Source organism: Balaenoptera musculus, chromosome 13 (assembly GCF_009873245.2).
Source record: "Balaenoptera musculus isolate JJ_BM4_2016_0621 chromosome 13, mBalMus1.pri.v3, whole genome shotgun sequence".
NCBI classification, from domain to species: Eukaryota; Metazoa; Chordata; class Mammalia; order Artiodactyla; family Balaenopteridae; genus Balaenoptera; species Balaenoptera musculus.
This window is the reverse complement of record NC_045797.1, coordinates 66,459,150-66,485,062: the sequence shown is the minus strand read 5'-3', so window position 1 is coordinate 66,485,062 and position 25,913 is coordinate 66,459,150. Positions and strand designations below refer to the sequence as shown.

The 25,913-nt window shown below is 40.0% G+C and overlaps 1 protein-coding gene across 1 annotated transcript; it reads left to right on the top strand.

Annotated features, from left to right (window-relative positions):
• Positions 1-6,398: 6,398 nt before the first annotated feature.
• On the top strand, positions 6,399-21,894 carry YPEL5 (yippee like 5). The gene is made up of 3 exons (XM_036873727.1): positions 6,399-6,517; positions 18,368-18,532; positions 19,976-21,894. The coding sequence occupies exons 2-3, from the start codon at positions 18,392-18,394 to the stop codon at positions 20,198-20,200; spliced, it is 366 nt and encodes a 121-aa protein (XP_036729622.1). The 5' UTR covers positions 6,399-6,517; positions 18,368-18,391; the 3' UTR covers positions 20,201-21,894.
• Positions 21,895-25,913: the final 4,019 nt, after the last annotated feature.

Genomic DNA, 25,913 nt, shown 5'->3' with positions numbered 1-25,913 from the left:
ATCCTGTTCTGCTCTCCAATTCCCCGCCCCCTTCTCCTGCCACCACCGACTTGGGACATTTATCTATCCTTACCTCAAAACTCAGATTTTGAGATGTAAACATTTTTATTGCTGGGAAAGTTTGTGGAAATTTTACTAATGCTTTTGTTGTTGGTTTTAAAATAAATTTAGAGGAGGATATTAGAATATCCTCTTGGTTGACACAAACTGATGTAAGTAAGGGTTGGAGGTTTATTGACTGAGGTTCTGCTCCCTGACCACTTCAACATTTGCTAGGTCAGACTTACGGAAATAATATACATTAGAAGGAATATAGTTATGTGCAGTAACAAAATTAAAACATTATAAATAGCACCAAGTAATTCATAAGGAAACTCAGTATAAAATACGACTTTAGGAAACAGGTGAAGTATTAGTTTCCTATTGCTAATGTAACAAATTATCACAAACCTAGTGGCTTAAAACAACACAAATGTATTATCTTATATTTTGAAAGACACAAGTCCAAAATGGGTCTTATGTGGCTAAAATAAAGGTATCAGCAGAGTGGTGGTCCTTTGGGAGGCTCTAGGGGAGAATCTGTTTCCTTGCCTTTGCTTGTTTCTAGAGGCTGCCTGCATTCCTGGCTCGTGGCCCAACATCACTCCCATCTCTGCTTCCATCTTTACATCTACTTTTCTGACTCTGACTCTCCTACCTCCCTTTTCTTTCTTTCCTTTGTTTTCTTTTCTTTCCCTTCCTTCCTTCCTTCCCTTCTTCCTTTCTTTCTTTGTTGTTAGAAAATCTAGTTTATTTTTTTAATGGTGGTAAAATGCACATAACATTGATCATCTTAACCATTTTTAAAGGTACAGTTCAGTATTATTAAATACATTCACATTGTTGTGCAACCAATTTCCAGAACTTTTTCAACCTGCAAAACTGAAACTCTACACCCCTTAAACAACAACTTCTCATATCCTCTTTCCCCTAACCTCTGGCAACCACAATGCTACTTTCTGTTTCTATGAATTGACTACACTAGATACCTCATATAAATGGAATCATACAATGTTTGTCCTTCTGTGTCTGGTTTATTTCACTTAGCATAATGTCTTGAAGGTTCATCCATGTCATAGCATATGTCAGACTTTCTTTTCTTTTTAAAACTGAATTATTTCCACTGTATGGGTAGACACATTTTGTTTAAACATTAAACTGTTGGACACTCACATTACTTCCACCTTTTGGCTATTGTGAATAATGCTGCTATGAACGTGGGTATACAAACATCTCTTCAAGACCGTACTTTCAATTCTTTGGGGTATATACCCAGAGGTGGAATTGTTGGATCATATGGTAATTCTATTTTTTACTTTTTGAGGAAACTCCATACTGTTTTCCATAGAAGCTGTACCATTTTACATTCCCCAAAACAGAGCACCAGGCTTCCAATTTCTCCACATTCTTGCCAACACTTTTTGTTCTCTGTTTCGTTTGTTTGTTTTTTTTTAGGAGTAGCAATCCTGATGGGTGTGAAGTGATATCTCATTGTGGTTTTGATTTACACTTATCTAATGATTAGTGATATTGAGCATCTTTTCATATGATTGTTGGCCATCCTATCTCCCTTTTATAAAGACCCTTGCCATTATATTAGGCCCACCTGAAAAATCCAGAATAATCTCCCCATTTTAAGATCCTTAACTTAATCCCAGCTTCAAAGTCCCTTTTGCTATGTAAGGTAACATACACAGGTTCCACACATTAGAACACAGACAACTCTGTGGGGCGAAAGGTGCCATTATTCTGTCTACCACAGGTGACTACTTTACTGCCAAAGCCAAAAGAATAAAAATTCTGAAGAATGGATGTTTGGCTGATGATTTCAAATACAAAAAAGAAGAATTTTATGATCAGTGACATTTGAGACAGCTTTTAGTAAAGTGGCAGGAGTGTAACTCAGAATAAGTTATATTTTTTATGTTAACTACTAATCTGAAATTGTATTTACATATATCTGTTTCTTCCCAAAGGAGCTATTTTGTTTAAATTACCCAGAGTTCTCATAAGTTTAGGTTAAAGTGAAAACCATACAGTCCCAGGCTAGTATGTCAGTTCTACTCTACACAGCATTCAGGATCCAGGTTCCTTTCCCTAGGATGGAATCCTGGTCCTTGTGGTCCAGGCAACAACCACTGTGCAGGAAGCAGGATGGGGGGGGGGGGGTGGGCGGCAAATGCGTGTGATGTCAATATAAAGCAAGGGAAAAGATAAAGGGGTTACTGTAAGAAGTTACATGGGTCTAAACTATAGTGTTAGGTGTGAGGACAGGTCACTTGTATGTAGAGTCCAAAGAATACTTGCAGCAATTGACGAAGTCCTGGGGGATTGGGGGATTGTGGTCCATTAACAGACACGAGAAGGGAGTGACAATCCTAGGCCTAAGGAAATTGTTGTTTGTCTCTGCTGTTGAGAGAGGAAATGTGGGTTCTGTTTAGGACAAACTGAGCTTCAAGATTCAGAGTTTTATCCAGGTATAGGTGTCCATCAGACTCTGGAAAAGAAGAAAGATTGTTTTTCATCCAACACAGGAGAAAGTGCCAAGAAAATAGGTGATGTAGGAAAAAACATCAAGAAGAGAAACTTTGAAGTAGCTCATTTCCAACAGTCTTCATCTGACTTTAAATTATGAGGCATGAGTATCTGCAGAGTGAGACAGGTGGGTGGAGGCCCACATGTTTCAGGCTTGGGAAGCAAGGAGGTTTCCTAGGCCATGGGAAGTGTGGGGAGGCTCATAGCTGATTGCGCATGAAGCACACACTTGAAAGGTGGTCTTACCTCTAAAGCAGCAGCGCCAGTGTGAGAGTCCTTTAAAGCAAGAGAAGGCAAATCAGCACAGAGGAGGGGTCCAAGGAAACAGCAACAGAAGGGCATTCTGAAAGCCTGACCCAGGATTTCTAGTTATATTGAATCACCCATCTGGGGGGATATCAAACAGTTTAGGCCAGGAAGTATAATCAGCAACCAGAATAAAGCACCACGGTATGTTGGTGTATGTTGGTATATTCCTATTTCTTATTTTATGGACTTGAAGAATGTCAGAGTTAGCATATGTCAAGTGATGAAGGAACTTTTATTCAAGAAATGTAAATCTGGTTTAATGTTGGAGATGGGTTATTGTAATACATCACATAAAGGAATAAAGGGGGAAATGTTTATCTCAAAAGACACTAAAAAGGTATTTGATAAAATTGCATACCCATTTTAAAAAAAGAAACTTTACAAACTAGCGATAACTTCTAGGAATTTGTTTGACAGAAATATTCATGCATGTACTCAAAGATACGTGTACAAGGATATTTAAACAGAAATAAAAGGCAAAATGACTAGAAGGACGTAGGCAAAATTATGATCATTTGCAGGCAGAGGAATTTTCTATCCAGAAAATTCAGGAAAGTAAACTATAAAATCATCATCTTTCCTACAAAATAACAAACAACCAGTTAGAGTTATATGATAGGAGAAGTTCCTATTCACAGTAACCCCCTGTATTAGTGTGCTAGGGCTGCCACAATGAAATACCACAGACTGGGTGGCTTAAGTAACAGAAATTGATTTCTCACAGTTTTGGAGGCTGGAATTCCAAGATCAAGGAGTCAGCAGGTTTGGTTTCTAGCGAGGCCTCTCTCCTTGGTTTGCAGGTGGCCATCTTCTCTCTGTGCACACACATCCCTCGTATATCCCAATCTACTCTTTTCACAAGGATGCCAGTCAGATTGTTCTAGGGCCCAACCCTAAGAACCTCATTTCGATTTAATCACCTCTTTAAAAGCCTTATCTCAATATACAGTCACATTCTGAGGCACTGGGGCTTAGGACTGCAACATACGAATCAGGGGGGCATAACTCAGTCCATAATATCCCCAGAAAATATACAATACCTAAATATAACTCTAAGAAGATAGGAGCAACCTAAAGGAAGACAGATATATCATGACATTTCACTGGAAGACATAAAAGAACACTTGAATAAATGGAGAAACATACCATATTCTTGGTGGGAAAGTCTCAATATTATAAAGTACAAATTTATTCCAAATTAAATTAATAGGTACAACACAAATCAAACAAGATAAAATATCAAATCTCTCAAACTTTCTTTTTATTTCTCTTCCATATTTGTCATATTATCTTCAACAGTAAATTCTTTATTTCTAATGGGCATGCCACCATCAGCCCAGACCCATCAGCTTTCACCCCAAATCAACTTTCTCAACCACCCTATACCTAGCAATAGGGAGTCGTCACCCTACCAATCACCTAGGATAAAACCTCTGGTTTATCTTTGAAAATTCTCTCTTCTTAGTCCACCTACATACAATCAGTCAGTTCTGTATAGCCATTCTTGTTAATGTTAAACCTACCCCTTCAATTCCATTCTTATCTGCCCTCCTTTCCTCATATTTGGATCCTAACTCTGCACAACACCAACACCTAGATTTATCTTTCTAAAATATGGTTTTAATCATTCTTTTACAAGTTTACAAATGTTGTATTCAATACCTCTATTGGGTGATCTTGGACAAGTTAGTTAATCAATATGCCTCTGTTTATTTAGCTGTAAAATGGGAATGATAGCAGTACTTATTACCTCATTGGGTTATTATGAAAAGCGAGTTAATAATTTTAAAGCACTTGGAACAGTAAGCGCTTTATATGTATCTGTTAAATGAATAAATATCTTTCCCATTGTTTTTTGCTGGTACTTAAAGTGTTCACTTTGAGAAAAGCTCATTCCTTGGGGTTTAGGCATTGTACGCCCTTTTCAAACGATTATATTCAGAAATATTTGACCAATATCTTATCAACGAATACAAGTTCTAAAAAATATATTTTTAATAGGAAAAGATTGAAGGCAATCTTATGTCTGTTAGTAGAAAAAGTAATGTTTAATAAAAGATGAAGTCCTACTATAAAAAACTATGGAGACAAAGGTAAATTTGTAGATAAAAGATATATTTGACATGGAAGGATGACCATAACATATTGAGTGAAAAAAGCAAATTGAGGAATAAGAGATGCACATTCCTTTCAGGAAGAATAGGAAAAAACACATGAAGCTGTAAGCAGAGGACAGTCTCTGTTATGAAATGAGACGGTATGACCTTCCTACAATGAACATGGGTTGATTTTGTAATTCAAACTAAGCAAAAACAAATGAATAATGAGAAAAAAAACTTTTAAAAAGTTTAAAATTTCCTCATCTCTTGGAAAACTCACTTATCAAAAGATAATCCAGGTTTTTATCTGCCCTGAATGAAAATACAGGTGAGTTTGGGGTTGGTGAGGAGTCAAATGCTACGATTTGCTCCGAAACCTCTATTCCACTAAAGACAGCTTTAAGCACCTTGGCAGGTTAGTCTCAAATGTTAGTCTTTATTTTTTACCTGAGAAAGAGGCATCGTCAAACATTTCTACTTTATCGTCAGACATTTCTACTTTATCCATTAATCCAAAGACCATTAATGTAAGCACCTGGGAAATTCTAATTTAATGAGACGCAAGATCTTCCATTTTAAGCGTTGATGAGGATTAAGGGAATAGCTACCCTTTTCAACAAACAAATCTCAGACTCTCTGAGGCAAAAAAATCTTCATGTAGAAGACTGAATTTTCTCATCTTTTTGATAATCACTTCCACTACCAAGAAAGAACTCAGGCAGTTGTAAATAAAGTTCGGCCACACCTGAAAAATCCTTTCTTCAGGAGTTCCTATATGCCCAGACTCAAAGGGTTTGGGGTTTGTAAGTAAAAGGTGGCCTACTGTAAGGAGGGGCAAGAGTAAACAATCTCAAAGAAATTAATTACACGGTGCATTTAAACTATCCAGGCACCTGCTTTGCCTAGAAAAACTGCCTGTTGTTTTCATCACTGGGCCTCAGGAAACTAGGCCCTAGCCACCACCTGGTGACGCTGATGACGCGCAATGTCTCTCAGCTGCAGCAATTAGAAAGGCCGGGCAGTCTCCTTTAAGAAGCTGACTCACGTGGACGCTGTTGTGTGCTCTCAGCTGGGAAGGGGGTGGATCTCAGGTCTCTCCACATTGGCTGCGTCTGGAGAGGGGGCAGAGTTAGCGTCTTTGATTGGCTGTCCGAGTCCCGGGCGTTGGGTCATGGGCGGGGCGAGCTGCAGGGAGATTGCCCTGGGTCTGCGGCTTCTGGGAGGGGTGGGCCGCGACGCAAAGGGGAGCGGGAGTGGGGGAGGGTGAGCCAGAGAAGGGGCGGGGCCCAGCGGAAAGGGCAGGGTGCCGGGGAGGGGGCGGGGTCTAGAAATGATGGGCGTTCTGCGCCAACCGGGAGAGCCGACTGTTCGAGGGGCGGGGCTACGCCGGGTGATTGACGCTGAGGCCCAACCAGGGAGAGGCGGGGCCAAGGCCAGGGCCTGACTAAACCTGGAGACTCCGCTGGCTGAGGGGGCTTCATCTCAGCTGAGGACCGAAGAGCCGCTGGCGGCCGCGGATCTTACAGCCGCTCGGTGTGAGTGCGGTGGTCGGGGGCTGGATTCGGGGCCCGAGGGGGCCTGAGGCCCCCCTCCGGGTCAGCGGCTTCGAAACACTCGGGATTGGCCCGGGGCGGGGGGCCCAGGCAGGAAGTGCCTTTTCCTCCCCGCTCTCCCTCCGGGGTCCCAGCGCGGCCGACCCCCGCCCCTCTGGGCGGGCTCCGGTGCCGGGGCTGCGGGCTGAGGAGCTGGCCTGTTTCCTCTTTGTGAGGCCCAGGCGCGGCGGCCGCCGTCAGCCCGCCCCCGCCGCGCAACCGGGGCAACCGGCGCAACCGCAACAGCCGCGACCCCCATCTCGGCGCCCGCGCCCTCCCGCCCCGGCGCAGCCTCGGAGGCCCTGCAAGTCTCGGCCTGGGCCTCCGGCGCCCCTCCGCGGGCGGTTTGGCCGGCGACCCCGTCGCCTGGGCTGCCCCGCCCCCACGGGCCGCGTCCCCGCCGCAGTGTCGGAGGCGCGCCCCGGACTCCGCGCCGCCGCGGTCTCCGCCGGGGCCTGCGCCCATGGCCCCGAGGTGAAGTCCGAACTCGACTCCGAGATGTGCGGCGTTAATAACGCCACGCCGTGGCCTGTCCTTCAAAGGGGCCACATCCCCTTTCGGCTGGCACTGGCCATGGGTGGGGGTCGGCGTTGGCTTTTGTTTGCTGCCCCCCAAAGGCTGGATGCCCGCCACCCTGCCCTCCTGCACCCCAGGAGACCCCCGGGCCGAGGGAGGGGTACCCGCCCTCTTGACGGAGGGCGTGGCGCAACTGCTGGGCGGCCGTCGGGCGTCCGGGGCCGCGGGGCCGCCCGCTCAGCTGTTTCCGGCCCGTGTTTGTTGTGCCGGAGGAGGCCTGGCCGTGCCGCGCTCGGGCTCCGGCCCCTCCCGATTGGCCCGCGGCGTCACGTGCCCGCAATCAGCTGGGGCCAGCCGGGGCTGCGAGGCGTGGGCGGCTGCGGCGGTGCTCACCGGCGCGGGGGGTCGCGCGGCCGCCTGCTGCCCCACGGCGAACAGCATCCTTGCTTTCCTCGTCGGTGGGGCGTATGCGCGCCCTGGCCACCCCTTTATTGTGCACTCGTAGGTAGGACAATGAGTATTCCGGACAGCGGGAGTTGGAAAATTGGAATACTACAAAGATCTGTTTAATCCGGACACCGATTAATCTCCCCTTGCGCGGAGAGTCTGGGAAGGTGTACAGCTCATTTATTTTTAAATTTTTTCTGTTTACAGAGCCCTGTAGGTAATCTGAGGCTTTTTATACCAGATCTCTTTGGCAGATGGAAAACCTGAAGTAACCTCAGGCTAACCTTGGGTTTTGGGGAAATTAGACTTGCTGCTGAAGTAACGGGGGGTAATAGGGTATTAGCTAATCTTGCACAGTCGCGTATACAGTGTTGCAGCTGTGTTCCAACAAAAGACGAACCAAAATGCATGAAGTGTGTCCAGGGTACATATTTGTGCCAGATGTGAAGTGTCTTGGTGGAATCTTTCCCTAAAAGTTTATTGCATACTCGCACTATGTTAGGTAAGAAGGAAATTGCAAAGAATTTACGATCTTTTCTCTAGAAACGCACAGTTTTTAGTAAAAAACATAGGCAAATGAAATTGGGTAACAGTACGCAGTTAAATATTAGTAAGTTATGAAATGATGTTGTAGAAGTTCAAAAATGGGGCAGTGAGAAGTAAGAGTGAAGCATCCTAGAGTGGATTGATATTAATTAGACTTAGAAAATGAAGCGGCTTTGGGATGCTATTGGGCAAACAGAGGCCTAGGAGGAAAAAAAGAGGCCCAGAGCCTTTATAGATAGTGAGAAGGTAGAGCTTGTGGAGTTTGGCACACAAAGTATTTTCCACGTCTGCCATTATCTTTCTGGCTTTGTACTGGAATACCAGGTAAAATGTCATGCTCCTTGGAAAGGACCAATGTCTGCCTTTATCACATTCTCACCCAGCTCAGTGCCCAATACAGGCTTACTGTTTGGCTTTTTTTTTTTTTTTTTTTTCTTAAGTTTATTTCTGGCAGCCAACTTATCTATAGGAGAGGGTGTTGATGAAATGTGCTTAAGTTATTTAACTCTATACAGGAACACTAAATTGGATTTTAACGACATGTAAAATACATGTTGCTGCTTCTAAAATAATCTGGCTGGATCATTGAGGACCTTTCGCCAGACTTAGTTGCCTTTTCTTTTGCTCTATTTAAGTGGTAGGAAAGAAAGGTTTAGAAAATAAAAAAGGAAGGGAAATAAGGCCAAAATTAAGTCTAAAAACAAGATTAAATTAGCTACTACCCTCCAAAAAAACAGTCCATGAGACATGAAGCTAGTCCTAAATATCGAGATGTGAAGATAGTCCTACTAAGTATAATCCTGCCCAGATTATCACTTTAGGTTTCATAGTGCCTAAATGGCTATATAAACCAATGTCACTTTCTCTGGTAATCCTGTGTAGTAATGTCTCGGTGGTGTAGGAACTGAACCTTAGCTGTGACATGAAGCTTGCTACTTGACACCTGAATCAGGAAAGCAGACAGTTAAATTGTACTCCAGTCCATCCAATTAGAGGCTTTTTTGACTCATGGTATTGCATCACAGCAAATGAGAGATCTTGAATTTGTCTTGTCAAAAGCTGTTTTGGGGAGATTATCAACTCAGATTGTTTAGCTGACTCACTGAGTTACATGACTAGTCTTATTTTCTAGAGATGACTGAACAATAAGAATTATAGAAACATAGTGAACTTGGAAAACGTTTAACAACAACAAAGGCATTATTTGCAGGGCAAGAACAAAAATATAAAAGTTACTGTCAAATGAAGACCTGATTTCACAACCAGAACATCATTTGAAACAGCAAAGTAAACTGGTCAGGTATTGCAGGAGAGCAAGAGGAAAGCATAGCTTTCTTGTGTCACCGAAACCTTGGCTTGGTGAATATTTTGTAAAAAAAAAAAAAATTGGAAAATTGGTTTTATGGATCAAACTCAATTTATTATTTTCTCGTGTAGGTTTTCAATAGAACTTCATCACAAATTGGTGTGAAATAGTTGATGAGATTACAGTAGCGTTAGATGTTAATTGTAGTAATTAACCCAGCACTGTTAAAAGTCCTTTGAGTTTTGTTCCTTCCCTTTTTGGAGAGGGAAGAGACGGAAAACCAGATATACAAGCTTGCTCCCGCATGTTTCCATTTTAGCCAAACCATTGCAAAACACAGCCTTTCCTGGAAGGGCAGATTCCTTTAACCCTTTCTGCACTGGGCTCCTGCACACTCAGTTCCCTGCAGGAGAGAGTCTTTGTGTCTTGCATTTGCCCACCACCTCCTAGTGCGGTGGAAAAGCCCCTCTTACCTGTCCAATGATAGATAGAGTTGGGTGGAGTGTGTGTTTTGTGGTCTGTGGAAATGCCCTGAGGAAATAATTCTTTTACACAGGAAAAGTCTATCTGTGGACTGGGTGTTTTCCCACCAGAGGGTTCTTAGAGATGCCTCCCTGGTATTTTTAGGGCTGGGAAGTGTGATTCCTCCTTCCGTGAATTCTACTTGCCATGGTTGAGTCCAAACTGGATTATTAGTTACAGGGAGGGCAAGTGCCTATTTTAAGACCTAGAATTATGGTACTGAGAATTTGAGATGCTTCAAAAGGTTTCTGACTTTACTCCTGCATGTAATTTCTATCACCTGGTCACTTAGCTTTGCAGTGATTAACAGGAAATGAAGCCAGTTAATTATTGTTTATTTCATATCCTTTCTGAGCCTTGCTTTCTTCATCTGTAATTGGAGGGGGAAGTTCAGGTGGAGAATGTTGAAGAAGATAATCTAATTTTACTAGATTGATCTTTATTTAGCATTTATTGTGTGCCACGCACCGTTCTCAAAATGTATTATCGCCATTTAATTTTCACAACTCAGAGATGGGTACCGCTGTCACCGTTTTATAGATGAAGAAACTGAGGTGAGGATACCTTACCCAAAGTTTATGCAGCTTTTAAGCGGCAGAGCTGAGATTTGAACCCTGAGTTCAAGTATTTGGGCTACATTGTTTAAATCCTGGGGGTGGAGAGAGAAGGAGGCAGCAGCTGGGTATACTACCTATTTTTATAATCTTTGTATTGTTGATCTTCAACATGCTGAATTTACTACAGAAAGTTAAGGACTTTAGTTAGAAAATCCATGAAGAAAAGGGGAGTGGGATTAAAATGATTTTGTTGGATACACCTGTTGATCCTTAAACGTGAATGCCAATCGAGTTTCCTTTTTTTCTGAGAAAGACTGTCTGCTTTCTAAATGAAAAGCTCTTCTGCTCTCCAAACAATTTTTTCAGCAAGGGTCAGCACACTTTCTGTCAAGGGCCAGATAGTGAATATTGTGAACTTTGCAGCCCATAAGGTTTAAGTAGCAAATACTCAAATTCTGCCATTGTAGTGAGAGAGCAGCTAAGTATAAACAAATGGGTGTGGCTGTGTCCCAATAAAACTTTATTTATGGTCACTGAAATTTGAATTTCATGTAATTTTCATGATACAAAATATTCTTTCAGTGTTTTTTTTCCCCAGCCGTTTTAAAGTGTAAAAAGCATTCTTAGCTTGTGGGTCATACAAAAATAGGTGGTGAGCTGAATTTTGTCCATAGGTCTTTGTTTGCTGACCCCTGCTTTTAAAGAATATATTCAGCAATGAGCCAGACTAATGAACAGGATATTTGTTAGTGTGTATGTTTGTGTGGTGTGTATAAATCAGTACCAGTGGTGAACAAGTGGAATTTGAAATTAACACAGTACCATTTACATTAGCACACCTGCCCCCCCCAAAGAAATACTTAGATACAAATCTAACAATGTGTATACGATCTATATGAGGAAAAATACAAAACTCTGATGAATGAAATCAACAAGAACTAAATGAATGGAGAGAGATTCCATGTTCATGGATAGGAAGACTCAATGTTGTCAAGATGTCAGTTCTTCTCAACTTGTTCTGTAAATTCAATGCAGTCTCAGTCAAAATTCGAACAAGTTACTTTGTGAATATCAACAAATTGTTTCTAAAGTCTCTATAAAGAGGCAAAAGACCCAGAATAGCCAACACAGTATTGAAGGAGGAGAATAAAGTCAGAAGACTGACACTACCCAACTTCAAGACTTAGTATATATCTACAGTAATCAAGACAGTATGGTATTGGTGAAAGAACAGACAAATAGATCAGTGGAATAGAATAGCCCAGAAATAGGTCCACATAAATGTGGTCAACTGATCTTTAACAGAGGACCAAAGGCAGTACAGTGGAGCAAAGATAATCTTAAATGTGCTGGAACAACTGGACATCCACATGCAAAAAAATGAATCTAGACACAGACCTTACACCCCCACTCACAAAAATTAACTCAAAAGTGGATCACAGACCTAAATGTGAAATGCAAAACTATAGAACTCTTAGAAGATAGTATAGGAGAAAACCTAGATGACCTTGAGTATGGCAATGACTTTTTAAATACAACACCAAAGGCATGACCCATGAAAATACATAATTGATAAGCTGGACTTCATTAATATGAAAAAGTCTGCTCTGTGAAAGACAATGTTAAGAGAATGAAAAGACAAGCCACAGACTGAAAGAAATATTTGCAAAAGACATATCTGATAAAGGACTGTTACCCAAAATATACAAAGGACTCTTAAAACTCAACAATAACAAAACAACCCAATTAAAAACTGGGCCAAGGACCTTAACAGATGCTTCACCAAAGAAGATACACAGATGGCAAATAGCACATGAAAAGATGCTCCACATCATATGTCATCAGGGAAAAGCAAATTAAAACAGTGGGATGCCACTACACACCTATTAGAATGGCCAAAATCCAGAATACTGACACCACCAAATGCTGGTGAGGTTGTAGAGCTCATTCATTGCTAGTGGGAATGCAAAATGGTACAGCCACTTTGGAAGACAGTGTGGTGGTTTCTTAAAAAACTAAACATACCATATAATCCAGCAGTGACGCTCTTCGGCATTTACCCAATGGAAAAGTTAGGTCCACACAAAAACCTGCATGGGGATATTTATAGCAGCTTTAGTCATAATTGTCAAAACTTTGAAGCAACCACAGTGTCCTTCAGTAGGTGAATGGATAAATACACTGGTACATCCAGACAGTTGAATAGTGTTCAACACTGAAAAGAAATGAGCCATCAAGCCATGGAAAGACTTGGAGGAACCTTAAATACATATTAGTAAGAAAAAGAAGCCAATCTGAAAAGGCTATATACTGTATGATTCCAACTGTATGACACTCTGGAAAAGGAAGAACTATGGAGAGAGTAAGAAGATCAGGGGTTGGTGGGGGAGGGAGGGATGAATAGAGCCCAGAGAGTTTTTAAAGCAGTGATAATGTAATGATGGATACATGTCATTATATATTTGTTGAAACCCATAAGATGTACAACACTGAGAGTGAGCCCTAATAAACTATGGACTTTGGGTGGTTATGATGTGTCATTACAGGTTCATCAGTTGTAACAAATGTACCACTCTGGTGAAGGATGTTGATAATGAGGGAGGGTATGCATTTGTGAGGCCAGGGAGCATGTGGAAAATCTCTGCCTTATTTTGCTGTGACCCTAAAACTGCTCTAAAAAACTAAATCTCAAAAAACCTTTTTTAGAAAATTGTTTTATTGACCTGGACTCAAACTAGGAAATTATATAGTCCATAATGTCTTAATTTTTAAAATAATACATTCCTGGAGACTGTCTTTCATGGATTTCTGAAAGAGAAAAACCATTTTTTCTCTTAGATTCTATAAATCCTATAAATTAAAACAAAAATCTGTAAAAAGGTAAAGGTCTTAATGTATTGCTTCACTGGAGTCTCCTATTAAAGTAGAAATTGAAAATTCTAGGTAGCTAAATGCTATTTATTGAAGAGGGAGGAAATTGAAACCATTGAAATCATTTACTAAAATATCAACATATCATATGTGAATTTCACTTATATTTTCAACCTGACACCTCACTGTTTCCAGTAATTTCAAATGAACTGATGTTAGGCTTCCAGTTAAACACTCAATTTTGATAATTTTCTTACTTCCACCTTTTAAGGATTTTAATAACCTAGAGCAAAGAAAATCTAGTACCCAGGAGACCTTATATATTAAATTATTTGGAGAATGGCACTTATAAAAATTAAGATTATTAGATTCTTTTTTGCTTGAAATGCTAAAAAGGAAGAGAGCATCTTAAAGCTATAATTAATGATGAGTTTGGTGCTAATTTTGGTTATAAACTTGAACTTCAACACTGATACCATAACACACATTTTATTACTTAGGGACACAGTAAGTGCCCCCAGAATCAATACAGAGAACATTTGTCATCTGTGAAAGCAATTCATTCTTAAGATATTTTAGAGATATGTGACTGAAGATATTTGGTACTCTTTTAAATCCAAGCAAGGTGATTAGCATACCTGGGAAATAATTTAGATGTAAAAACAGTCAGAAGGTAGATCATTGGTTGCCTGTGGCTGGAGATTGACTGAAGAAGGGTTTGTGGGGATTGGGGGAGGTGATGGAAATATTCTAAAGCTGGTTTGTGGTGATGGTAGCACAACTTTGTAAATTTACTAAAAGTCATTCATTTGTACACTTACAATGGCCAAATTCTATGTTATGTAAATTATTCCTTTAAGAAAATTGTTTTTAAAAAAAAAAAACACATGCTGTAAAAATAACCACATCTTCCTATGGAACCTGCCCTCCTTTGTGTAATTAAACCATGTATTTTAGATATTTTTTAGAAAGAATTTGGTTTCCTTCTTGGAGAAGAGCTATCAAATTCCAAGATCTGTGTATCGTCTAATCTCAGTCTCCTTATTAAAAACCCTCAGGCACTAATAATACAACAAAAACAAAATCAGCATTGAAAAGATTTGAAAATGGAGTGAATTGCAATAATCTCCCCCTTTCCAGAGGAAGGTCTCCAAGGCTGGGGATAGACTCATAGGATTCACCTGGAAACTCTTGGTGTCCTTGGGATGTCCTCTTAGAAAACCAAAGGGATAAAGACTCAAGTAGTCCTCATATTCCTACCATGTGCCAGACAGTGTTGTGTGCCAAAAGCTCAGAATAAAATGAAGCTAAGACCCAAAAAAAAAAAAAAAAAAAAAAAAAAAAAGAAAATTGTTTTTAAAGAATCAGCTGTATTCTATCCTGTCAGATAAAAAGTTTCAAAGTTTGTAGAGGAGTGGTCTGTATAAGCTCTTAGAAAGGGGTGGCTAAAGTCCATGTCTTTTGTAAGTAAGGCTGAAGTACCTTTTGTAGCACTATCTAATTTAGCATAAATGTAGTGGCACCTGTGAATGTATGTTGCATTTACTAATGCACACTCCCTGACCACAAGAGGTTTATCTAGAAGTGATGAGAATTTGAACTAAGACATTGATGAGGGAGGGGGAGGAAAGACCTCGAAAAGTGATTTCGGAGGTATTGTCAATTTTGCAGTTTCTTAAAGAAGTTGCCAGGGTTTCTAGTTTAGGAGAGTGATTGGAGTTGCCGTCAACAAAGTTAGGGAATATAGGAGGTTCAGCATGGAGGCAGGAGGGGTGCATGATAAATCTGACGGAGAAAGACTGAATCTGGCTGTGTCTTCTGGTCACTAGAGAGTAAGTGGGGTGAAAAGAACTGGAGCAGAATTTAGTTCAGATCCCAGTTTGGCCGATTTCATAAAGTCACAGTCTTTATTTCTTCCTCTACAAAATTAGGATAATACATATCTACTTTAGAAATTGTCAAGATTAAATGTGGTATGTATGTAAAGTACCAAATGCAGTGTCCCATACAGTGTAGACACTAAATTATTAAGTCTAAGGCAGAGTTCAATATATTGTCCAGGTCCAGAGAAACCTGATTCAGGTGTTATATCTTAGCTTTTTAATGACCTTCCCCCTTCTGTAATGAAGTGGCAGTCTGCTTGACGTCAGTCCTCCTGAGTGTGCACAGGGGAAGTGAGCACTAGGTTGCACTCCTAGCCCGGCGAAGCTAAAGCCTAACACCTGGGACCCAATGGCCTGCGGAGGTTTTTCTACGTCCCAGAGACCTTCAACAGCAAGTGGTGTTTTGCCTGCTTCTGCTAGATTCCACGGCATTGTAGCTTATCTCTTTTGACAAATAAGAACTACATTTTACAGTTTTATATACATATATAGAACTCTCCAAATGGCAACTGCAACTGGGAATAGTGATTCTGTACAGATATTTTTAGTCTTGGTAATGAATCATGTAACTGAATCCAGTAAAAAAAATAGCTGGGTAAAAGTTAAAAATAGTCTGAATTTGAAGCAGGGAAGAGAAAGCATGTTAAATCTATTTACCCCATTTAGAAATAGTTTGCCTGTATCCAGTAGCAAGCAGATGGCCACAGCTATGTTGTAATACTGAACCAAACATCGAGATGTAGGTAGAAGGTATAGGGAGAGTTCATTTTGAAGTTCTGAACATTTTGCTCAATAGTATTGTATCTGTCACAGTCAATTCAAAAATATCTAGTTATTCTTGCATTATGGTTGAAATAACTTACAAGATGAATATTATATTTAAAAGTTTGAAGGAAAATTGGCTTGAAAGTAACAGTTCCCAGAAGCCCAAGCTGGAGGCTAAATTACTACACAAACACTAGTTTTCAGAGAAATATAGATTCTGAGGACTGTGTCTTCAGAGGTGAGACTATAAAACCCTGCTGTTGATTCCTTTCTGTAAGTGACCGGTATGAAGAAACATGACCAAAATCAACTACTCACAGGGTCGTTGAATGCTTAATTTGTATCAAGAGTCATAAACTCCAGTGTCTTAACAGGTGAAGTAATTTTGTGGCACAGAATGGACACAAAGCAAATGAAATGGCCTAGCTGGGGGAGTCGCAGCCACCACTCAGCTCTAGCTAGTCGTTGCCCTATGAGAATATATGCCCTGTGTTACCAGCTCTCCCCATTGTTTTTTGTTTTTTGTTTTTTGTTTTTTTAAAAGGCCCAATACAGGCTCTTAATGAAATCTCTCAGATTTTAAATGATTCTCAACAGTTTTTTATTAAAATAAAAACTGTGGGCCAGATTAAATATGTCCACTTATGTTTTGTGAGGGCAGGGTTGTTTTGTTCACTGCTGTATCCCTCTGCCACCAAATGAATTCAGCCAGCAGGCCTCAGATTTGCAACCTTTGACCTTTGCATAACAAATAATGTGTTCTTAGGCATCTGGGAAAAGTAATGCTATCCTAGAGACTGAAACAATAAGCAGCAAGTCTTACCTTCTGTTGTCGTTTTGCAGAAATATAATCAGAAAGCTAAATGTCATTTCTTAAGTCTTGTGTTTTTACACAGGGTTTACTCACCGACACTTTTGTTAGTGCACTGGCTTTCCTTTTACAAGCTATAAATTGTAATTATAGTCACTTTGTTTTTCATTCTTTATTAAACTTCCATATCATAATGTGTAATGGGAGTCATAATTATCTTTGTGATAATTACATTTCTGATGACATTATAACTGCCTAATGGCTGAGGAAGTTGACAGATGTTAGAAGGAATGGAATTTTCTTTTTAAGTTGTAATGGAATTTCCCCAAGTTTAAGATGACAATGGATTACACATGGCTTCTAGATTTTTCTTTTCCATAGTGGTAGCTGTGTTAGCTCTGCGTACCATTTTAAAGACATATAATGTTAAATATTTAAAACATAGGAGCTGATCGCTACACACAGGAATAAATGCTTTTTAAAATGAAAAGCTATAGTGTATTCTTGACTACATCTAGATCTTAAAAAAAAATACTATTTTAGGGGGTTAATTGTAGTGAATTTAAGGAGTAGCATATATTAACTCTCCTAAGTTTTAAAATATTGGAGTGTGATTATCCTTGTTTCAGAAGTTGGATTCAGAGATTTTTTTTGCAATGTTTCAGAACTTCTGTAATTTGTTGAATTGGAAGGATTTCTTAAAAATAGTAAGCTATATAACGGCGGCTCATCTTTCCCTTCTCTGTTCTTGTTCTCCTAGCCTTATGCCAGCCTAGACCATCTTGTGTGTCCTCTTCTTGTGTTAGAGTAATGGAAAAATTTTGGCTTTGACTTGGGTGAGCCGTATTCCGGTCACGATTTTCTGGACTTGAAAGCTGTGTAACCTTTGACCAATTAGTAACCTTGGGTAATCTTTGAAATGGGGGCAATAACTTCACAGAGTTGTCGTGATGATTTTGAAATAAGTAAAGCATCCTAGTACAGTGCTCCACAGACTCAGACTTAACTACTGTTAGTGCCGTCACCCCTTCGTGGTTGTTGATGCACCTGATGACCAGAGAGCCAGGCCCCCCATGCTCTCGAACCAGACTGCCCTCTTCTTGTTTTCTGATCGCCCCTTTTTCTACTCTTATCTGATCATCCCACTCTCGTCCCACAAGTCTTTTCTCAAATTACACATACTCAGAATGTATACTTAACCCTGTGCTAAACCTCTTTTCTCACCGCTCTGCTTGCGCTTCTCATCATTCAGTTTGATATTCCACTGTCTTCCTGTTTTTTTTCATACCGATCAAAAGAGAAGTGATACCATTCTTTGGCCTTCCTAAGCATGTTTACTTCCTTGATTTATTGCTTCTAAAATGTTCTTAGTTTGGGTATACCTATTTGTTTCCTCAGTGTGTGAACTTTGGATCCTTTTGTTCCGAGTCAGCTATTTCACGTATTAAGTACTATGAAGAGATCACATATGTGTATATAAATGGTTCTCTATGACACCACCAAGTAGGTACTAACAAATTTTTTCAAAAAATCGTAATGTGTTTCTTGTCCTTTTCCATTTGCTCCTAGGTTTTTAGAACTTCAACTATAAAAATGGGCAGGATTTTCCTTGATCATATTGGTGGTACCCGTCTGTTTTCCTGTGCAAACTGCGATACGATCCTGACCAACCGCTCAGAACTCATCTCCACTCGATTCACAGGCGCCACTGGCAGAGCATTTCTTTTTAACAAGGTTGGTGGGGAAAAACAGTTTCATATCCTAAGTGGGTTTAGTGGATATATTTGATAGCAGTACCAGAATACCCCTCAGAGCATGGAGATGCCAGGAAGAGTCAGAATGAGAGCTGTGCTCTGTAGAACTGATTGTTGAGAGTTTAAAGATTGTATTATAATAAGAAGGGTGGTCTCCGTTACTTCAGAAGACATTCAGTGTAAGAATTTGGTAGTGACTTCACAGACTATTGAAGGGGCCAAGACACCCCCATATCACTGATTTCTCCTTATAGGGAGGTAGCTGCATTAAGCTGTCATAGTTTGACAGTGCAAGTGAATAAGGATCGTCTAACCAACTTCCCTTGCTTTAATTTATGCCTACCAGTCATCCTTCTGATTATGATTTGGCTAAGAGGTTTGCTAACAGGAAGAGTGCTTCCTGACTTACACATTAATGTATAGTCTGCCTCCTTCTCTAATTTCTGGCTGGCTTTGAAATTGGTTGATGTGATTCTGCCTCCTGGAGTCTAATGTGTACCAGGAAAGTTGAATTTCCAAATATTTTACGCTAAGGAACAGAACTAGTCCAAGGTCCTGTTCTTAGAAGTTCAACTTAAACCTCTCCAGTGGACACTCCTCTGTTCCACTTAGAAACAAGTTTTTTCTCTCGAAGAATTGATAGCGTATATACCCCCTTGGTCTTTATTTCGGTATAGAGCAGGGGTTGGCACACCATGGCAGGCCAGCTGCCTGTTTTTGTAAGTAAAGGTTAATGAAGCACAGCCGTATTTATTCTTCTGTGTATTATCTATGGTTGCTTTTGTGCTACAACAGCAGAGCTAAATAGCTATAACAAAGACCATATAGCCCTCAAAGCCAAAAATATTTACTATCTGGCTCTTTACAGAAAAGTAAAGCGTAGAAGATTATTGGGTGTTAAGAATCATTGGAAATTCTTCACAGATTCTTTGAACCCACTTGAAAACTATGTATTGCAATCTACCCCAGTCTCTTTGTAGATAAAATGTAATTTCAGAAACAAATCTGGCAAATTTCTTTTTATGGAGTACCTGTTGCGTACTAGGTTCTTTTGCATTGGTAGCCTTAGTTGTACTCATCATTGAGTGGTGAATTATAACAGTTGGACCCAGACCTACGTTTTATGACTCCAAGTTAAGGACTCTTCACTATAACACAGAAGTGTAACTAATGTGTATAATAGTGTGACTTAGACTAATACAATAATGCATGATTACATTAGATGTCCAGTTGAGTACAGATGCTTACCTGTCCCAGCAGTTTGTAAAAATAGCTTTTGGGAAGTGTATTGTAGGTTTGACTAAAGTAACAACTGCTATTCACTTTTCTGAAGTTGCTGTTCTTGCACCAACAAAAATATTGTGTACCATTTTTGGCAGATAACTTACATGGCTTTGCAATTTTGTTTTCACATGTTTCTTAGGTAGTTAACCTGCAATACAGTGAAGTTCAAGACCGGGTCATGCTCACTGGCCGCCACATGGTTCGAGATGTGAGCTGCAAAAACTGCAATAGCAAACTGGGATGGATCTATGAGTTTGCCACTGAAGACAGCCAGCGTTATAAGGAAGGCCGTGTGATCCTAGAACGTGCGCTAGTTCGAGAAAGTGAGGGCTTTGAGGAGCATGTACCATCTGATAACTCTTGAAGAAAAAGAGATAAATCCATCTTTTTCCCAGGTCTTCTTCACTGAAAACAAAAATCTACTTACATACACTGTCACCTTAGCATCAGAGTCGGATTCATGAACTGTGGAACAAGAGGTTGTGAGAATCTATGATGGAACCTTTCTTTCCTTCTTTCTTTTTTTTTTTTTTTTAATTTTCTATTTTCCATCCAACAGCAGTGTGTAGAGAGAATATTATGCGGATGCCGTTAATTTTTTTTTCCCCTATGTTTACATCTTGAGGCAGAATAGTCTATCTGCAGCTACATGGTGGGCTATGTGAGGAAAAATATCTGGGCTATTAGAGTGAAAAAGTGTTTTATGTAAATTTTGAAAGGAAAATGTGTCAAGAGCATGGTTCTTAAATTTATTTGGGCTTCATTTTAAAACTTTTTTTTAAACCCAGTTACTTCACGTGATTTGCTAGCTTCAGAGAGGAGATCCGAATTTGTGACCAGCGCTAAAGGTTCAGTGTTAGTATGGCTTGTGCTGGCCATTGTGCCATATTCTTGTTGGAGATGAACCGTAGCATCAGAGCCCATTCTTCCTTGTCGGTCTTGACCCAAAGATGTCACCATTCCTAGTTACTTGTCACCACATAATTGGTGTTGATTGGAAACTTTTCCTGATATGGGGCAGAACTGCTTGGTTGTCTTTTCCATGTAACTTAAGCATAGTAATATAAATAAAGTAATAGTTGGATGTTTTTGGTCCTGTGTTGCTTTTAAAATCACCTTTTAAAAGAGCAGAGTATTTGATAAGTAATTTTCATAGTAGTGTTTCTTTTCATCTCTTAAGCTAAATTGTGTATAAGATTCTACTTTGTTTAAATTAAAGCATACTGTTTAAATCCACAGTATTGCATTTAGAAAACAGTTGAACAGAATGTCAGTGTGCATTCATGCAGAGAGCATTTCATCTGCATCTGTTTTAAAAGGAGGGAAGTGAAGCAGCCTATCTAAAAATACTGCTTTGCAAAGTGTTTCAGCCTATCCTCCTCAGTTTTGCATTGATTTTGACAAGTCTGTGGAGCCTGATAGTTACATCAAAGGACTAGATATTCTACCATTATTTTCTCAGATCTTCCCTCAGAAGTTTAGCTGTTGAAATTGAAACTCTACTTGGCCACTTCAAATAGAAAGGGATCAAATTTGACTCAGGGGGTTATTTTAGCCCAAAATTTACAACATTATGAAGTATTAAAATGTAAATGTTTCTTTATCCAAACTATTTCTAGATATTTTAGTATTTGTTTCTGGTGGAATAAATGGCATTAAAATTGGCTAAATACTTGAATGAATGGATGTTTGCTCAATTTCTAGGTCTTTGTCTAGAGATGAAATTTGCCTCAAATTAATTAGCAAAATCTTTCTGTTACTGATATTAGAAGTGATTTCTGAGTACAGTTAGGATTAAGTTTCTCTTATTTGCCTTTGGGCTCTTGGTTAGAGGCATAGGTCTCTGATTTGGTAGGTGTATAATACCGCATTTGAGATATGTGGACACAAATTCTTCTCTTTCCTTCACCATGGACTAAATCTTCAAGCATTAAGACACAACACTGATTCCCATTCATTTCCATACCAGCCTTTGATTATATGCAGATTCCTAGTAGCATGCCTTACCTATAGCACTATGTGCATTTGCTGTCACAATAAAGTATATTTTGTCTTGCATTGGTGCAAAACTGCTACTTATTTTCCACTGATCCTTGTCTAGTGATCATCTTAGTTTTTATCTATGAACACATACATCTTACCTTTGAGTAGCTATAGCTTTTTCAGTTGACAGTGATAAGGTGGCATTCTGGTTTCGGTAACTCTACCTAATTTCCACTTGGAGATATTGAATTTACAAATATTCAATAACTTCTCTGAGATGACTTGTGCCTCAGACACTGACACCTATAATTCAGAATATATGAACAAATAAAATGTCACAGCACTAGGTTAACTTCTAGAAGGCTGCATCAGGTACCTTAGCAGCAAGTTCCTCTACACCCTTCCTTTTAAAAACTTCCATTTGCAAAAAAACAAAAACAAATAGCAATATGGAGGATCCGGTCAGATTGGATTGTTTACAGAAAAGCAAACACACTGTGCACTTGAGATGGGAAACCACTAGTGGGAATGATTTTGCTGTGGGAAGGAAAAGTTAACCAAATACAGGTGAATATACTGTATAATGCGTGGCTTACTGAAATGTGTACAGAGACTGTCCTAAAGTGAATATTCTTAGTTAAATATTTGTTAGTAATTATGTAATGATTTAAGTTACAATTGTGAGTGGCTACTTTGGGATTGGAGGAGAAAAATAGCAATACCATAACTGTTTTCTATTTTCAATTTTCAATACCTATTCATAAAAGTCATATATGGGGTGTTTAAATGTAGAGTCTGGGCCCTAGCCCAGGCCTAAATCAGTCCACAGGTAATTTTTGATCAGGCAGGATTTGGAAACTACCAACTGTAAAATATTCAGAGACAGGTTTATGGGTTTCATTTTTACAACAGTTAAAAATACCTCACAGTTCAAACAGATCCACTAATTAATTGCATGTCTCTTTTTAACACTGGTTTCCCACCAGGAGCCGTGTAAAACCAAAACTCTTAATCTAGGAAAGGTGTGAATTGGGAATAGAGCAAGATTAAACTGAAAAACTCCTGTTAAGGTAGCACATTGCAATGATAAGAAGATACCTGTTATAGAAATAAAGCAGAACTAAGAGGAGAAATTAGCATGGATACTCATCCTAAATTGGATATGAATTGTATGGCTTTTTATTTTTAAAATATTGGTACTTCCCAAATTGAAACTTTTCTACATTAAGACAAAAAATATACATTTCAAAGCACCATTAAGGGTTTTGTGATCCTGGGCATTGCTTTACATATTTATGTTTTTGTTTTTGTTTTTTAATTAATTAATTTATTTTTGGCTGCGTTGGGTCTTCGTTGCTGCGCGCTGGCTTTCTCTAGTTGCGACGAGCGGGGGCTGCTCTTCATTGTGGTGCGTGGGCTTCTCATTGCGGTGGCTTCTCCTGTTGTGGAGCACGGGCTCGAGGCATGCGGGCTTCAGTAGTTGTGGCACACGGCTTCAGTAGTTGTGGCTCGCGGGCTCTAGAGCACAGGTTCAGTAGTTGTGGCACACGGGCTTAGTTGCTCCGCGGCATGTGGGATCTTCCCGGACTAGGGCTCGAACCCGTGTACCCTGCATTGGCAGGTGGATTCTTAACCACTGTGCCACCAGGGAAGCCCCATATTTATGTTTTTTAAAATCATTTGCAATTTGACCATTTTAGGAGGCTTGTTAACAGTGAATTATGTCTCCATTCCCTCCCACAATACTGGATTGGTCCCTGAGGTGGAGCCAAGAAATCAGATTTTTTACAAAACTGCAAAGATAACCTATTTGCTAAGACGTGAGAATCACTATTCAAAGGGTTGTTCAAACAAAATAATGTATAGTTGTGGTGTGTTACCACCTGGTAAAAGCAGGTGTTTATCACAGGAGGCCCACAGGCTTAGAAGTATGACTAAGAAAAAGCAGATTAATTTCCACCTGCTTTTTTTTTCTTTTAATTATATCTCAAAGCTCTTAATTTTTATTTTATTTATATTTATTTTTGGCTGTGTTGGGTCTTCGTTTCTGTGTGAGGGCTTTCTCTAGTTGCGGCAAGCGGGGGCCACTCTTCATGGCGCTGCGCGGGCCTCTCACTATCGCGGCCTCTCTTGTTGCGGACCACAAGCTCCATACGCGCAGGCTCAGCAGTTGTGGCTCACGGGCCCATTTGCTCCGCGGCATGTGGGATCTTCCCGGACCAGGGCTCGAACCCGTGTCCCCTGCATTGGCAGGCAGATTCTCAACCACTGCGCCACCAGGAAAGTCCCCCAAATTTACTTTTCGAAAAGAATCCTGCAAGAATTTCCACTAAAATTCCACTAGTTACTTTTCAGATCCAATTTTCTTTCTCCCGTGTTTGCCTCAGCCTATTTCACACTACTGCTATAATAGTGTTAGTTCAATTTTTAAAGAACCCTAAAATTATGAGAAACCATTTATATACCAGATCATCTCATTTTAATCCTACTCTGGTAATTTGCCCTAAAGATGAACAAGTCATCTCTCAGCCCTGGATTTCTAGTAAAGTACATACATAGACAGATTTTGTGTAATAATTTAAAAAACTTGTATCCAGAGCAAAGCCCAGCTTTGAAAAAAGGTATTGACCAGAGGTTTTCAGAGATTGGTGCAGTTTGAGAAACCTCACTGGTGTGCCCCTGAGTCAGGACTTTGGCTTCAGTTGTCCCCCAGAATTTCATTCCTCTTCCATTAACTGTTGGAGTGCCATGGAGTAAGCTGTCAGCATCTGGCACACTACCTTCTCACCTGACCCACTCTCTACCTGTAGCCCTCCCAGAAAATACTGGGCAAAGTGGAGGCAATACTACGAAAGCGTGAAATCCGTGAGTATTCTCTGTCCCTAGCTAAGCCACCTCCCTTCCCCCAGCCTCTAAGCCAACTGGAAGGTGCTCAGAGGCATTTCTGAAACCTGCCAGTATGCCAAAAAGAGTCAGAGGTATTTCCACCCCTTTCCTAAGAAAGTCTTAGGTCCTGTTTCAGAGTAGGCTCCTTAGAAATTGAGTTTCAAAGATGGGGGCGCGGGGTCTTTTTAAGGACTTGAGTAATAAGGAGTAAAAGAGTCGAGTGGTCCCACTGAAGAAAAAATGTTTGTTAATATAAAATTAGCTGAAACCCATGCTACTGGAAAAGCACCAGTAGGTGGCAGGAGTATGCAGGATATTCAGTTCTTAAGTGCCAGTCTGGCCTGCCTTGGAAAAGAGTTAATATCTGGGGCAGTCTGTTACTGTTGTTAATAGTCAGCTAACCTGAAACGAGAGGAGATTTCACTCCAGTGGCGTAGAATTGCGGGGGGTCAGATGAAATCGTACGTGAGAAACTGCCCTAGAAACTATGAATTACTATACAAGTAATAGTACTATTTCCAGATTTTTGTGGTAAGTGATTTTTTTTCCGCCATGTTTGTTTTAGTATCTAAAGCTTTAGCTTGCATAACTTCAGAATTTTTTTTCAACAACTATTTTTTGATATTGTCTTTTATTTTGACAATGACAGCCTGAGGTCACAGGAACATCACAGTGTGACTTTGAAGTTAACCTCTTGAAGCCTCATTTCCTCAACTTTAAAAAAATATGGAAACTAATTTCTAGAGAACGTGTGAAAACTATAAGCCATACAGTATTCTAAAAATAAAACATTTCTATAAATTGAGTGAGGTTCAATGAGTTATTTAATTAGCTTAGGCTCCAGTTGCTAGAAGGTATTTGCTCATTCATTTATCCATATTCAGCAATATTTGAGTGCCTATTACGTGTGTCAGGCAATGTGCTAGTCATTAGTCAGCAACACCTGGCACCTACTTCCCAGCAGCCTTACGAAGGATGTTTGCAAAGCCCAGTAAAAATCCTCAAAGCCACTGTATCAATACTGACTGTATTCCTGCTACAGGAAATGAAGACATTGAACATAGGGTTGTACAAGCTCATAAAGCAGAATAAAAGGCCTTCGTTCTTCCAGCAATTAAGTTCTAAGTTCGAAAAGAGGAAACCTACCAGTTTAAATGGAAATAACAGAAATCATCTTTCCATGTGCAGTGGACTCTGAAATTGGATTA

Bases quoted from the DNA above. Each gene is read 5' to 3' on its own strand.
- YPEL5 (XM_036873727.1), top strand. From the start codon at position 18,392: ATGGGCAGGATTTTCCTTGATCATATTGGTGGTACCCGTCTGTTTTCC. The intron at 18,533-19,975 runs GTTGGTGGGGAA...CATGTTTCTTAG, and splicing joins GAGCATTTCTTTTTAACAAG to GTAGTTAACCTGCAATACAG.